The 15,282-nt window shown below is 61.7% G+C and overlaps 2 protein-coding genes across 2 annotated transcripts; one reads left to right on the top strand and one right to left on the bottom strand.

Annotated features, from left to right (window-relative positions):
* The first annotated feature begins 3,418 nt into the window (after positions 1 to 3,418).
* Positions 3,419 to 7,784, top strand: PERCC1 (proline and glutamate rich with coiled coil 1). The gene is made up of 2 exons (XM_045512834.2): positions 3,419 to 3,588; positions 4,937 to 7,784. The coding sequence occupies exon 2, from the start codon at positions 4,985 to 4,987 to the stop codon at positions 5,798 to 5,800; it is 816 nt and encodes a 271-aa protein (XP_045368790.1). The 5' UTR covers positions 3,419 to 3,588; positions 4,937 to 4,984; the 3' UTR covers positions 5,801 to 7,784.
* CCDC154 (coiled-coil domain containing 154) lies at positions 6,516 to 14,798 on the bottom strand. Its single transcript, XM_074346883.1, has 17 exons — positions 14,788 to 14,798; positions 13,920 to 14,150; positions 13,639 to 13,828; positions 13,377 to 13,429; positions 12,997 to 13,092; positions 12,503 to 12,626; positions 10,744 to 10,845; positions 10,536 to 10,664; positions 10,337 to 10,458; positions 9,902 to 10,028; positions 9,683 to 9,820; positions 8,454 to 8,573; positions 8,299 to 8,375; positions 7,806 to 7,923; positions 7,293 to 7,379; positions 6,762 to 6,949; positions 6,516 to 6,642 (listed from the first exon to the last, which is right to left on the bottom strand). Exons 1-17 carry the CDS (start codon positions 14,796 to 14,798, stop codon positions 6,516 to 6,518), a joined length of 2,040 nt encoding a protein of 679 aa, XP_074202984.1.
* Positions 14,799 to 15,282: the final 484 nt, after the last annotated feature.

Below are 15,282 nucleotides of genomic sequence, written 5' to 3'. Positions count from 1 at the left end.
CCTAATGTCCCACTAATGGGCGGGAGGCTGCCGCCCTTGTGTGCCCGATGGCAGGAGTAATTTACTGTAGCGCCACTTGAGAGCTGACATATTGGAGCTATTGATTTTCCCTGAGGAAGATCAATAAGGGATGCATGGCGACAGGCAGGTCCCCCACATTTGGAAGGGCAGAGTCTTTCTCCTGGGGACCGAGGCCTGACAGCAGGGGTGGGGGCTGGTGCGGGAGGGTAGGCACAGACCTCTGAAGGCCCCTCGAGGCCCACAATGGGAGGCCAGCTGGGACAAGATGCTGGGGCATCTGCTCTGGCCCCAAGCCTGGCAGCCTGAGTGCCTTGGCCCCTGGCCCCACCCAGGGGCCCCATGGGCGCAGGAGGCTTGGGACACCCAGGCCACTCGGCCTGGCCCTGGCTGGCCACACAACACCAGGCTGGACATATTTGGGCAGTGATTCTGGGATAGTGTGTCTCTCCACCAACCAGGGGTCTCCTCAGGCTGCCATACCCTAACCCAGCACTCTGGAGGCTCCAGGGGTGAATCCCTTTGTTTTTGAGATTCTAGAGGCCACTATGTTCCTTGGCTTGAGGCCCCTTCCACCTACAAAGCCAACAGTTACCCTCTGCTTCTGTCCCCACCTCCCCACAACTGGACCCTTCTGCCTCCCTCTGGGAGACATGCCCATGGGATAGCCCAGGACCATCTCTTGTCTTAGAGTCCTTACCTCAGTCACCTCCGCTGGGTCACTTTGCCAAGTGAGATGACATGAAGTGATTCCCAGGGGTTAGGGTGTGGACCTCTTTGGGGATGTCACTCAACTGACCACAGGGGTGCCATCTGCTCGTGACCTGGATCCTTTCCAGGCTGTCCACTGTGCTGGAACACCTCCCCTTCCCCTAGTGTGGCCAGGTGAGAACTTGTTCCTGTGAGTGCTTGCAAACCACCTCCTCCAGGAAGCCCCCTCTGGCCACACAGGCTGGGGCCTTCTGGATGGCAAGGCTGCATCTCACTTTCCTCAGCCCAGCCCCCAGGCCCAGCCAGGGGCCCAGCACAGGTGAGAGCAGAAGATTGACCCAAATGCCCTCCTGGGGCCTCCACCCAGATTGCATTTCCCTCCAACCCCTTCGGCCCCACCCTCAAGGGGCTGAGCAAGGCAGGGCAGACCCCAGCCCAGCCTGTCTCCAGCTCCCTCCAGGTCCTGGCCCTGGCCGTTCCTGATAGCACTGCAGCTACAACTGGGCAGCTGCTGGGGTCCAGCCCTTGGTCGTGGGTGGGTCCTGGTGGGTGCTCCCTGGGCCAGCAGGAGGCAGGGGCCATACGTGGGCAGAGAGGGAGCCTAGGGGGTCCCAGCAGCCTGGGGAACCACCAGAGACCCTGACCCCCGCCTTCCTCAGTTCTTGGCTGACATCTTGGTTGTGCTGAGTCAGAGGGAGGCTGGCCATGGCTGGGGCAGGGCTAACCCACAGCCAGGACCTGATAACCGTGTCATCGGACCCCAGCATCTCATGGCAGAACTGTGGCCATGCCTGAGGTCAGTTTCTGGGGAACAGATAAATTTGAACTGGATTCACGAGACTGATCCCGGCCAGGACTCACTCTGGGGCGTGGTGAAGGGGTTGCATTGATCGGTTGTAACCATCAGCCATAAGGAGACCTGGCATGTCACACAACCATGGAGCTGGCAACCTGCCCCTCTCCCTGCAGCCTTACCCAGGGGCCTGCCATGGCTCTGCCCTCTGCCACCCCTCTCTCTGGTCCTGCTCCAGGCAAATAACGTGGCTGTGAGATACCAGCAGCTTGGAAGACCCACTTGTGGCAGATTATCAGCCTGGACAGGAGTAGATCCCACTCCTGGGGTAGAACTTTTCCTCTCCTGTCACTCCATCAAAGCCAGGTGTCCTGACTACAGGTGTTGGGTCCTGCAGATGCCTGAGAAGTCACTGGCAGCACTCAGCAGGGGCAGACCCGCCCGGCAGCCCCCACTTGCAGGAAGGGCCTGGGTCTGCCTACATCCCTTGTGTAATCAGATGTCTCTGGGTGGGAGAGGAGCCGTACCCTCCAAAGGGGGCAGTGGAACCTGGAGCTGTAGGGGAAGGACCCAGTGAGGGGTAAGATGGCATCTGTGACCCTCCTGGCCTCCTGGACAGGTGAGCCCCCACAGCTGGAAGGCAAATCTGGGACCATGAGTGACCATGGGGCACAGGGGCAGGGCACAAATTGGGAGGGAGCTGCTGTCCTGTCCCCCACAAGCAGTGGTGGCTTTGGGAGTTCCCCAAGCTGGCACCAAGGGTGGTGGGAGCAATAGACACATCTGGTGACTGATGAGGTGGCATAGTGTCCCCAAAACTCATGTCCTTATGTGGAAGCAGGGTCATTGCAGGTGTGACTGAGTTAAGATGAGGTCAGACAGGGCTGGGGTGGGCCCTCAATACAAGGACAAGTGTTCTCAAAAGAAGAGGGAAACTTGGACACAGACACCCACGGGGGATCGGTCGCGTGACGATGGAGGCAGAGATTGGAGAGTCGCAGCTGCAAGTCCAGGGAGTGCCAAGGACCTCAGGGGACACCAGAGGCCAGGAGAGAGGCAAGAGGAGGGTTGCCCTCTAGAGCCTCTGGAGGGTGCCAACCCTGATGGCACCTCGGTTTTGGACTTCTAGTTCCTGGAACCTGGAAAGAATCCCTGTCTGTTGTTCTCAGCCACCCAGTTTGTGCTGATTGGTTAGGTGGCCCTGGGACACTCATGCAGCAGCACTAGCAGAGGAGCTGGGCCTCTAGAAGGACAGGGTTGGCTGGGTGGCAGGCTTCCTGGGGTCCTGCTCATGGTGTGGTGTCAGTTGGAACCCGCCTGGGAGGTGCAGTGAAGACACCTCCAGGCTGGTTCCGTGCAGCTCAGGGCAGGGGGAAGAGGGAAGGGGAAAGGGGGCTACTGAGCCCCTCAGATGAAGGTACAGGAACCAAACAAAGGAACCAGAGAAGGGAGGTGCCATCTCAGTCTGGACAGTGAGGATGAAGCCCTGGGACAGCGGGAGGAGGGGTTCAACCAGGCTTGTTGCAAAAGCACCTACAGCTCTGGACCAGTGGGAAGGGGCAGGAGGGGGCTGGGCAGGGGCTCCAGGGGCCCCACGTGCCTAATAAGCCCACTGCCTAGGCCCTGGCTGGTGGTCCCAGGCCCTCCCTGGCCTTTCCAGGTCCTGCTGCTGGCCCAGAGCCCCCTTCACCTGGAGTGCTGCAGAAGCAGGATGTCCTCTAGAGAAGGCTACTCCAGAAGTCAAAATAGCATGAAATTTAATTTTCCGCCTATTTGACAAGGCTTGGTCCGGGCCCCAATCAGCAGTGGAGATAAGGGTCCTTGGGGCCCGGGTGGGAGCCAGCTGGGCGAGCGGCAAACACTCCACGGTCCCCAGGCAGGCTGAGGCTCCCCCCGCGGGTCTCTGGTTGCCGGGCGCTAAAGCAAACGGGCTTTATTTGCCCAGTCTGCGATGACAATGCCGTCACCAAATATTTGCCAGCCCGGGCAGGCCGCGGAGCTGGGCTATAAATGCTTGAGTCCAGGTGGAGGTGGGCCTGCCCAGCGGGAGCTGCAGGCCTCGGCAGGTAGGATCCAGGCTGGGTGGCGGGTGGGGAGGGAGCTGGCGGTGGAAGTCTGGCCTCTGGCCTCCTCCTCCCTCCTTGGAAGGCTGTGGGCTCCCTTGCCCAGGTGGTCTTTGGGGACCAACCACCCACTGGGAGGGGTCATCAGCGGGGCTGAGCAGGGCTGGGCTTCAGGACAAGCATGGGCCAGGGGAAGAGGGGCACCTGAGTCTTGGCACACAAGCAGCCATGCCCAGAGCCTAGAGCCCAAAGCTAGGGTCACGAGACACCCCAGCAGGGAAAAGGGGACCAGAACTGTGAGCAAGACCCGGAGCAGGACAGCAGGGAGGAGCGGGAGGCCGGCACAGCTCCCATGACTCCCAGCAACGCCTGTGGACTCCCCCGCCCCTCCCCCGAGACAAGGTGCTGTTTTCTGGCCAACTGGGAGCCCTCTCTCACTCTCTGAACCACCTTCCCTTTCTTCCTCCCCCTGCCCAGGGCTCTGACCAGGAGGCCTCCCTGCTGTTGGGGTGGGGGTAGGGGGCTCCCAACCAAGGGGAGAGCCAGTCCCACCCTGTCAGGCACCTCCTCAAATCCCACCCCTCCCCAGTCCTGCCAGCCCCAGGCCTTCCTTCAGCACCGCCAGCTGACCCGCCTGAGTGCCCAGGCCAGGGACACTCACTCCCCTAACAGGGAACCCACAGTAACCTGGGACAGTGGCTGCATTTACTAGAATTAGAAGGGACGGAGAAATGGCTCACCTTCATGGCCCCCTGAAGCCTCCAAAGTCCCCAAAGCTGCAAGGGACAGAGTGTCCCGGTCAAAGTAGCCAAGCCCAGTTCCCGGACTCAGTGTGGGCACCTCAGGAACTCTTACAACCGCAGACACTCGTAGGGGGTGGGCCAAGGGAACCCCCCTGTCTCGCCTGGCACCTGGGCAGAACCACATCAGCATGTTTATCAAGAGCCACAGCATCCCTGAGCTGGGATGCGGGCTCTGCTGTCCAGGGCCTCAGACCCACTTGCACCCCATCCCCTGAACCGGCTCCCTTCTTGCTTCCCTGCTTCTCTCTCCAGGGACTTCTCTCTCCCCGAGTCATGATTCTATCAGCATTGACTTGTCACTCACCCTCGCAGCAGGACAAGATGCACTCCTTGTCTGGCCGGTGACTGCAGCCTCCACCCTGCAGGCTACCCACTGCTCCTGCCATGTCCACCCGCCTGTGGTATCTACCACCTTTGGTCTCTCTCTCAATGTCACCTGCCTCTGAGCTCAGCCCTCTCCCCAAGCAAAAAGGGCCCCACAAGCTGTTCCCCTAGGAGGGCTGTGGGCCCTGACCACTAACCTGTCCCCTCTCTGCCCCCCTCCCCAGCCAGTGCCTGCTGCCCCAGAGGCCCCAGGAGGTGGGGACGTGGAGGAGATGGCTGCAGGTGTGATCCGGCCTCTCTGTGACTTTCGGCTGTCTCTGCCGTCCCACGGACCCTTCCTGCCCTCAGACCCGGAGCCCCCAGACACTTCTGAGGAGGAGGAAGAAGGGGAGGAAGAGGAGGAGGATGGGGAGGAGGAACTGGAGGTCGAGGGGCCAGAGGGCCACGGCCCAGCCTCCCGGAGCTCAGGCTGGGCCCCAGAAGTGGGCCCTCTGGATCCAAGCTGCCCGGAGACACCACTGCAGCTGCTTCGGTTCTCTGAGCTCATCAGCGGCGACATCCAGCGGTACTTTGGCCGCAAGGACAGAGGGCAGGACGCAGACGCCTGTGACATCTACACTGACAGCCACCTGGCTGGCAGCTCGGCCAGAGAGCTCCCCTGCGCTGACCTGGTGTACCCAGCCCAGGGTGCTTCCCTAGAAGATGACGAAGCCACCGAGCCTGGGGTCTGCTCACCCAGGGGCCCCGAGGGGCAGCCACGTGGGCCAGGGATCGGTGGGGATGGGGCGCAGCCACTGGGGCCCCTGGCTGAGCTTTTCGATTACGGGCTGCGACAGTACTCAGGACCCAGGGCACCTGCCAGCCACCGCCTGAGGCTGGAGCGCAAGTATGGCCACATCACCCCCATGACCCAGAGGAAGCTCCCTCCATCCTTCTGGAAGGAGCCGGCGCCCAGCCCCCTGGGCCTGCTGCACCCTGGCATGCCTGACTTCAGTGACCTGCTGGCCAGCTGGTCAGCTGAGGCTGGCCCCGAGCTGCTGGGTGGCGGGGCCCAGGCCCTGGAGGGGGTGCAGCTGGCTGAGGCCTAGCGATCAAGCAAGGGTCAGTGAGGGTGAGCCAAGGGTAACAAGGGTCTGGACTCTCCTTATCACTGTCCTGAAAGGAGACCTCGGGGACCTCCAGCCAGGGCAGCCACCAGCAGGACAAGCTGGCTCAGGTCGGGAGTCCCCAGGCCAGGGCAGGGAATGGGCATGGGCCTTCCAGGATCTATGCCCACAGGAGGGGAGGATGGGGTAGGAGCTGTTGTGGTCCCTCAGAGACAGTGGGCTCATGGGGTCCACATGCTGTGTGAGCCGCATTCCCCTCTAGACCAGCCTGGGAGATTCCAGTCAGTGGCAAGGGCACCCTTCCACATGGCCCACCCACCCGGCTGGTCCCAGGGCTGCCCCTCCTCCTGGCAATGTCTGCAGCTGGTGGCAGGGCCAGTGGCCCTGAGAGGCTGAGAGTTTCCTGGAGGGTCAGGGAGAGGGGGCAGGTCTGAGTGCGCAAACGAATGCACTGTTTGCTCCTAGATGAAGGCAGAAGAGCCGCTTCCTCTGGGGGTCTGGTTCCAAGTGGGTCTCTGGCCACCGTGCCTGTGGACAGAAGGCCCTGGGGGGAGCGGCCGGGCCTGGGGCTCAGCTGGCTTGGGCGGGAGCAGGGGTTCTGGGAGTCCAGGAAAGGGGCCTCTTGGTCACTCTCCTGCCTGGGACCTCCTGACTCCCTGGGAGAGAACTCTGGACACTGATGGGCACAAGGGCATGTTTATTTTGGGGAAAGGGGTAGGGATGAGAGCCGATGGGCAGGCTTCTGGCCGAGGGGCTTCTCCAAGACCACTCTGGACCTCCGCCGGGCCACCAGGTTCATGAGGACAGCCTTCCACTGAAGCCACCTGCCCAGAGACATGGCTCACAGCCCCGGACCCCGCCTCCGCCCACTGCCCTCAGGGCCTCCCCCAGCCCTGAACCTGGACCTGGAGGGGTCTCCAGCAGGTGGCTCCCCACTGCCCACCTCACGGCCTGATACATGCCCCAGCAGTTCACTGGGACCACCTCGCCAGGGCCCACGTCCTTGATGAAGAACTGCTGCCTCACCAGGGACATGAGGACCCTCTTGCTGCCCAGCGTCAGGGCCCAGGGGCCCTCCTCACTCCACAGGCGCATCATGCTCTCCCGCAGTGTGGCCATCTCCTCCATGCGCTGTGGACGTAGGGGCATTGGGGTTGCCGTGGTGGCCAGGGCCGGGGGTGGGAGTTGACACAGGAATGCAGGAATAGGACCAGAGTGGGGGTGGGACAGCAAACGAGATTTATCTCTTTCTGGGCAAATCCAGGCCTTATCTGCTGGGAAACACTGCAGGGGCCAAACATGCAGACAGGCAGACCAAAAAGCTAGGAGGTGGCCAAGCTGGGGGTGGGGGCGAGGGGAGCTGGGAGTCAGGCTCCACATGGAGAAAGGTGGCCCACCTGGAGGGCCTGGGAGACTCCAGAGCCTCGAGGGTGGGGGTGGGGGTGCGAAGGCCAGGTCAGGGGCCGCCTCTCACCAGTTTGGTTTCTGTATTAAACTTGAGGTTCTGGATGGTCTTATTATCCTGGATGCTGTTTTCCAATTTCATTATTTGGTTCTGAAACTAAACACAGTCCCCACTTCGTGGGCACAGATGCAGGGAGTCTGCAGACCTGAAGGCGGCCCCTGCCTCAATCACTTGGGGTAGAAATGGGCCTCCAACATGCGGGTCCTCGCCTCTCGGTAAATGACAAGGCGGGATCCAGCCAGAGTTCAGGGCTGCTCCTTTCATAGTGACTGTTGACGCACTGCAGTGTCTGGGGCTCCAGACAGGCGCTCCCACTTGGTACTTCCAGAGGTTGAGACGTGAGAGCCACCCAGCAGGATGACTGGTTCCTTGAGACTTGCCCCCAGGCAGGTGTCCTGGATCTGAGCCTCCCTGGATGGGAGGAGGTCTGCCTGGGCCCCTCGGAAGGGGTTGTCCCCTGTCTGAGCCAGACTCCCCAGCCCCCCTCCCTGAGTGTGCCCATACCTAGGGGCCCAGGGGTACCGTGGCCAGCTTGCCCTGGATCTCGGCAATCTTCCGCCCGGGGTTGCCCCCTCTGAGCAGCTGCACAGAGGACAGAAGAGAGGCCAGCTCTTGCCGGATGGCCTCAACCTCGAACTTTCTGTGGGCACAAGAGGCTGGGGCTGCTGGGCTGTGGGGGGTACTTGGAGGCAGGGCAGATGGAGGGAGGAGATCCTGGGCAGAGCACGGGATGCTCAGCCTTGTGACCCCTCCAGAGGGGACTGGGGGAGGGAGGTTCCCCAGCAGGTGACAGAAGGGAAAGGCCAGACCTGGGCTGGCGAGGGGTCAGGACTGCTGCAGATGCAGGGGATTGGGGAGGACCACCGTAAGGAAGCCCTGAGATGTAGCAGGGTTGCTCTGAGACAGCTGTACCCTCTGAGGTGGGAGAAGCCCAGCCCCTGACAGCCAGCAGAGCTTACCCCCCTCCCCAGGACTGCGGTTCTGCCAGGCTGTGGCAGTGAGCTGGGGGCCTCACCTGGCTTTGGTCTCGGTGGAGATCTTGAGGTCGGAGTCACTCTTGTGAAGGACACACTTGTCGGAAACAGCCTCTATCTGAAACGCGGAGCCGGCAGGCGGCTAAGGGCGGCGCAGCTGGGAAGGGGGGAGGCTGCGCCCCTGGCCCTCACTCACCTGCCGGGGCAGGCTGTCCACTTTCTTCTGCACCTCTCGCAGGTGCGCCTCAGCCTCCTCTCGACTCCGGGCCAGGCTTTCCCGAGATCTCTTCTCTGCGACTTCCCACTCATTCTGTGCCTGGGGTGCAGATACCCAGTGAGGGCCAGAGCCCACCCAGAGAGGGAGGGTGGACAGGCAGCTAGACTGAGCCCTTTGGAGCCAGAGTCAGACCCAAGACGGTTGCAGTCATGCAGCAGAGCTCCTGGAGGGCACATTGCTCCTGCCTCGACTCCGAGCATGTCCACACTGACCACACAAGCCCCAGATGGGCCACACTATGGGGATGCAGATCCTCCCTGGAGGGAGCACCGGACTGAGCAGAACCACGTCCCTAAGAGGAAGGCCTGTCTCGCTCCCTCACCTGAACCAGCCCCAGCTGCCCATGAGTCAGTATGGACAGGGAGACAACAGGTAGCCTGCTCACACATGCAGGACGGGGGACGGGGGCCCGTGCCAAAGGCTGCACACGTGTATTCACAGCAGCACTAAGGGTATCAAAAGGGCAACATCACAGTGTCCATTAGGGGACAGATGGATGAAAGCCTGTGGTCCATCCACACAATGGAATGTTACTCAGCCGTAACAAGGAAGCACTGACACACGCTGTAACACGGGTGAACCTCAAACATGTGATGCTGATCACAAAAGGCCACATAGTGAACTATTTGCTTTACACAAAGCGTCCAGAACCAGCAAATCCACAGAGACAGAGAGCAGATCAGTGGTTGCCGGAGTCAGGGAGGGGAGTGACTGTTGATGACTTGGTGGTGGGGGGTCCTTTTAGGAGGATGGAAAAGTTCTAAAAGTGATTGTGGTGCTGGTTTTAAAAGAACGACTGAATTACATACTTTGAAAGGCTGAATTGTATGGTGTGTGCACTGAACCTCAATAAAGCTGATAGAAAAATAGAAAAAAGAACTTAAGGGTGGAGGCTGTTTTGCTGGCCCCTCTGTGGAGCCCTTCCTGTGGTTGGGACCCCAGGACCTCTCACCCTGGGCCACCCTGCTCCGAGCAGGAGGTCTGTGGGGCTCAGGGCCATCCTGGGCCTGGTGGACAGCTGTTGGTTGAGCTTGGGATCCGCCACTCAGGCCTCTACCCTCAGGGGTGATGGACATGGCTGGGGAGCATGAGGGGCGCCAGGATCCCCCATCCAGGCGCCCTCCCCCAGGCAGCTCCGTGGCTTTTACCTTGTGCAGCCGCAGGCTCAGCGTCTGCTCCTGCAGGTCCAGCTTCCAGCTCAGGGCCAGGAAGTGGTCACTCATGTCCTTCACCTGCCTGACCAGCTCAGCCACAGACACCTCCAGGGCCTGGCTCTTCTCTCGGAGCTGTGAGAGGTGGGGCTGAGTGTGCTGCCTGCACCAGTGGGGGACCGCAGGAGGACAGCTGCCCCAGCGCTGCCCCCTTACCAGTTCCAGGGCGCTGTGTGTCTCCTGCTGGGCCAGCTCGCTGGCCAGCTGCATGGCCTCCAGGCTCTCCTGCAGGTAGGTAGCCAGCTCCCCGGCCCTGCTGTCCTCCAAGTGCCCTTTGGCATCCCTGGGGGTTGGTGCCACTGAGAAAGACTGTCCCTCAGCCAAGGCTGGCGACCCCTCAGCACTGGGCCAGGGCTGAGAGCCTGGCTGCTGGCTTCAGAACCTTCTAGGAAGCCCCAGGGAGGAGACAATGAGTGTCACCACAAGGGCCACCGAGACAGGGCTGTGTCCAATCCTGCCACACAGAGCTCCCCCAAGGGGGACAGGCTCCCACAAGGGCAGCTACTCTGGCCCAGGGTACCTGGCTGGGCCTCATGCTGGGCTCAGGGCCATTCCTGCCCGCCCTACCTGCAGCTCCACTCAGACACCCACCAGGCCTTCTGCTCGGCCAGTAGGACACGGTTCAGGGACACCTGGTTCTGCTGCACGAACTTGGTCAGCTGGATCACTGCCTTGTCCAGGCCCCGGCACTGTTCCAGGAGGTGGCATTCTTCCTGCTGCCATGCAGAGGCAGCCTGAGACCCACCCCAGCTCCCAGCCCAGGCCCGGCCCGTGCCCGCCCCACACTCACCTGGCACTGTCCCCGCAGGGCCTGCACACGCTTTGCATCCAGCTCCTGGAGCTGCTGCCACCAGCTCTCCAGCTCCTCCCGCAGGCCGCTCTCTGCCCTCAGCCGCGCGCTCTCTGAGGTCTTCATCCTCTACCAGGGGACCCAGCCCATCTGCCGTGAGCCAGGTGTGTGGGGGACACGACCAACCCACCAGCCCGCAAGTGCCCACCTTCTCAAGGGCCAGGAAGCTCTTCTGCAGGAAGCCACATAGCTTGGCTTCCCTCTTGAGGAAGCGGAGGCTCATCTCCTCCCCTAGCTTGGTCATCTGGGCCTGTGGAGGAGGGTCTACATGGTCACCATGCAGCCTCCCCTTGGGCGGCCTACTTGCCTATCCACCCCCACCCACCATGCCATTGCCAACTTGCTTGTTCTCCTGCCCAACCATCTCCATTGGAGGGGGTCCTGCTCCTGTGTCCCCAGCAGGGCCGGCCCGTCGCACCATCCCTGGGAAGGCAGGCAGGCCAGGCACAAGGGCTGTGAAGCATCTGATGGCTGAGCTCCCAGGGGCCCAGGACACACATGGTTCTCACAGCAACCACCAGACACCGCCAGGGAAGGTGACACAGCAGCCACCAGATCACACCCTTGCCAGGAGCCCGGGGAAGGGTGGCTAAGGGCACATGAGTACACAGTCATGCACACACCTGTGCACAAATGATCGCACACTCCTGCAGGTATGCACATACCTGTACACATATGTGCATGCACACACTTTTGCCCTTGCCCTCCAGGCCCAGGGTGGGGCCCATCCTGCCCTCCCCCGCCATCGGCTCCTCTTCTGCTACACCAAGAGGTTGGGGTGCAGGGGACTGGGGTCCAGGCCCAGTCAGGCTGCCTCCCCTCCTCACACACCCACAGGGCAGGCAGGGCTCTGGCACGAGGCACCCTCTCCGCAGCCACAAGTCCTTCTAGGGCTGGGAGGGATGTCCACAGCCCGCAGAGCAGGTGTGCCCTGAGCCTCCACCAGCCTCCCTGCCCTGTTTCTGTAAAGAGCCAGAGGGCAGACACTTTGATTTTGTGGGCCACAGGGTCTCTGTCATAACCCCTCAGCTCTGTGGTTCCAGCACAAACACGGCCATGGGCAACAGTAAACGTACGGCCATGTGCTAACAAAACCTTATGCGTAAGACCAGGCAGCAGCTGCAGGGTGCAGACCCCAGACTCGAGGCACGCTCGGGGAGAGGTGAGCTGGGCATGTCGGAAATCCCTGGGCTCAGTGCCTCCTGGAGCTCCTGCCTTTCAATGGAGCAAAGACATTAAACTTCTCACAGGGCAGTGGACAGGGGAGGCCACCAGAGCTGGGCAGCTAAGCTATGCAGGCAGCAGCTGGGGATGCGGTGCAGTCCCTGGTCTCTAATTGCAGAGCTGATGAGGCTGAGTCTCAAGGAGCTACCCCTGTCCCCTGCCCCGCCTTCTAGGGCTACAGGCACTGGCCCAGGAGCAAGGCCCCAGGGAGATGTGTCTTCAGGAAGGGACTTCCACCTGGCTTGGAGAGAAGCACCAAGGCTGAAAATTGTTGAGGAAGGGGCTACAGGTGCAGGTTACACTGGGAGGGAGAGGTGGGGGAGCAGCAGCCCAGATGGAACTTTGTGATGGATGGCATGCTCCATTTTGGCGCTGCCAAATCAGCAGTCACTGGCAATGTGGTGCGGCTTGTGTGACCAAGGAACTGAGTTGTAAATTGTCTAAGACGTCAGCTAATTTCAATACACAGAGACATCTGTGGCTGGTGGCTACCACAGTACAGGACTTAGGGGTCAGCCCCCAGGTCCAAACACATGGACAGAAGCATAAAGAGAGTAGAATGTGGGAAGAATCCACCGATGGAAAAGATGTGGGCTGGGGGACCACGGGGGTCTCCTGCACGGACCGTCTTGCTGGCAGCTCAGCTAGCTGCCCAGATGCCAGAGTCCTGGCCTCAGGAGTACCTGCATCCTGGCCACCTCCTGGTCCACCCTCTGGCTGGCCTCCTCCTGGCTCTTCTGCAGGGCTCCGCAGGCTACCCCTCGGTCCCGTTCCTCCTGCTTCAGTTTCCCGGTCAGCTCAGCCAACCTAGGGGCAGTGGCTGCAGGTCACAGCAGCCCAGTGGGCCAGAGGGCTTGGCTGGGAAGACACAGGGAGGCTGGTGGGGCCCCCAGACACTAAGAGTCCTTTTTAGGCCAGGACCAGCTGCTGGAGGGCCTAGACCGAGTGTACAGCCCACCTGGGTAAACACACCCATTTCCGTGTCCCCACCTGTCATTGAGAGCTGGGCTGATGAGGAAGGTGACAGGGTGGGGACCCCGGGCTGGTCTGTTTTCCCCACAGAGGGTCCACAGGCCCTGATGTCCCTTGTTAATCAGCAGCTTGGATGCCTTCCTGCCTTGGTGACTCCACTCCCATTCGACCACTTGGGTTCAGAGACAGCCCCCCGGGGGCCCACCTGAGGCTGGCCTCCTGCTCGGCGCCCTTCCGCTCAGAGTCCTGGAGTGCCTGCTTCCTCCTGATCTGGGTCAGGGCCTCCCGGACCTCCACCAGCCTGGCACACAAGAGCTGCTTCTGCCTGGGGCCTGCCTAGCCCTGCTCTGGGTGGCCAGGAGCAGGCTGGGCAGCCTTTGGAGTGGAGGCTCCGCCAAGGGGCCCAGCAACAAGCCTCCCACCCCTTTCCCAGGCTCCATGGGGCATATCTGCTTGGCTGAGCAAGACATCGAATGGGGGGAACTGGAAGCTTGCGGCTGAGGCCCCAACAGGGCTGGCACCAGCTGGGGTTTCCCCAAGCCCCTTTCCCTCCCGCTAAGCCTGCACCACGAGTAGTGGGGGTACCTCTTGTCCAGGGCCTGCATCTGGTTCTGGTTCTGGCTCTTCAGGCCAGGGAACTGCAAGGTGGAGGTGTGGGGTGAGTGCAGGCCAGGGCCCTCCCAGCCCTCCCAGAACAAACACAGCGGCGTCACGGAGCCCGACCCTGGGGACTGTCTAGGTTCTCGGTCTGGGCAGAGGGGCTGAGCTGGGCTCAGGGTCCAGGAAACAGCTGGCCGGACACCCAAGGACGAGGAAGCCTGGCCCATGGGCGAGGACACTGCTTTACCTGGAGGGCCTCCTTCTCGGGGGCCTGAGCCACCTGCTGCACCTCCTGCTGCAGCTTCTTGAGCTCTGAGTCCTGCAGCTGCAGGCCAGCCCGCACCTGCAGAAGCTCCCGCAGCAGCAGCAGCGTGGCACGCTCACAGCGGGCTTTGTGTCCCCGCAGGGACACCACCTCGGCCTGCAGGTCAGCCACCCTGGAAGGGCGAGGAATAGGCCAAGTTGGCTGCATGTGCCGGGGGGTTGGGGGGACTGACCATTTGGTTCCCCTGCCCCTGTGGGGCTCACCACTGCTCCAGCTGCTTCCAGCGCTTGGGGGTGTCCTGTTCCAGAATGGAAGCAGTGGATGCCGGACAGCTGGACTCATACCTCTCCGAGACCTCCTCCAGACTCAAGGGCTCAGGGCTGGCCAGCCCTTCCTCCAGAAGCCCCAGGTCCTCTGGGGTGACAGTGCTCAGCTGGGAGTGGGGCGAGGCCCCTGATGAGGGGTCGCAGTCAGCCAGCTCTGCAAGAAGGCACCTTGGGGCTCGCCATTAGGGCTGATGAGGGGAGCCGCCCCCAGGTGGAGCCTGTGGTAATGGGGACCCAAGTCCCTACTGAGTGTGCCCAATGAGCTCACTGTGGCTCATCCCAGTGGGTGACAGCACAGCCCAGGGAGGGCTGTCCATGGCAGGAAGCTCAGGTTCAGAGAGGTCCACACTCCCACCTGAGGACACACAGCATTGGGCAGCAGAAACAGGACAGTGCCTGCCTGGTCAGCTCCAGAGGGAGTGCCTGGGCTGTGAGGTGACCGGGGGTCAGGAGGCAGCAGTATATCATGTGGCCCAGACCATTGTGTAGGCCCTTACCTGGACAGCCCCCCAGCTCACCTGATTCAGCTTTACTAGCAGGCCCCGTCCGTGGCTTTGGCCACTGCTGAGAGTCCCAGGGCCTAGCACCCCATGGCTGCCCACAGCTAGACCCCAGGGCAGTTGGGGGATGAAGGTAGGGGAGGGTGGAGGAAGGTAGGAAAGTCAGAGCTGGAAGGCCCTGGGGCCTGGGGGAAGTGCATGAAGTGTGAAGGGGTGAGCTCCCACCCTCATATCTCTCCTTCCAAAACAATGCCACGGTAGGGAGGGCAGAGAAGTGCGGGCTCTTCTGGAACCTTCTTTCTCACCAGAACCTCATGATTTCATGGCCCAACTGCCAGTGGAACCTGAGCCTTCAGCTTTCCTGTCCAGTGAGGCCTGCCCAACTGCCCACTTTGGGAAGGACTGGAGGGGGTGTGGCTGCTGGCCTGAGACAGAGTCAGGAGCCCCTGGCCTGGCCTGGGTGGGAGTGGTGGGGAGGCCCAGACCAACCGAACACAGCCAGTCCCACCCCCGAGGCCTTGAGGACACAGAGGACCACAGGACGGGGCCTACAAGAGACCCTGCAGAGCGGCTGCCCCCGTGACTCCAGCTTCCCTCATAGCCACAGTGAGAAAGTGAGAAGAGACGGTGGGCTTTATCCTAATAGTCCGTTTTATTTGATCTGGTGTAACTTAGGCACCGTCACATCAACACAAATCAACACAGGCTGCGGAGACAGCACGTACTCTCCTCACACCTCGTCCTGGAGCCTGGGTGGGGTGTGGGCCATGTCACGTGTGCAGTCAGTGAGGATACAGGGC

This window comes from Camelus bactrianus, chromosome 18, assembly GCF_048773025.1.
Source record: "Camelus bactrianus isolate YW-2024 breed Bactrian camel chromosome 18, ASM4877302v1, whole genome shotgun sequence".
Classification (NCBI taxonomy): Eukaryota; Metazoa; Chordata; class Mammalia; order Artiodactyla; family Camelidae; genus Camelus; species Camelus bactrianus.
Note: the sequence above shows the minus strand (reverse complement) of the source record. Positions and strands in the feature narration are given on the sequence as shown.

What these genes read in the sequence shown, in the direction of transcription:
- PERCC1 (XM_045512834.2), top strand. Translation starts at nt 4,985, where the DNA reads ATGGCTGCAGGTGTGATCCGGCCTCTCTGTGACTTTCGGCTGTCTCTG.
- CCDC154 (XM_074346883.1), bottom strand. An exon ending in GCTTCCTGGCCCTTGAGAAG is followed by an intron (nt 10,665 to 10,743) that starts GTGGGCACTTGC and finishes GTCCCCTGGTAG; the next exon opens with AGGATGAAGACCTCAGAGAG. An exon ending in TGAGCCTGCGGCTGCACAAG is followed by an intron (nt 8,574 to 9,682) that starts GTAAAAGCCACG and finishes TCTGCACCCCAG; the next exon opens with GCACAGAATGAGTGGGAAGT.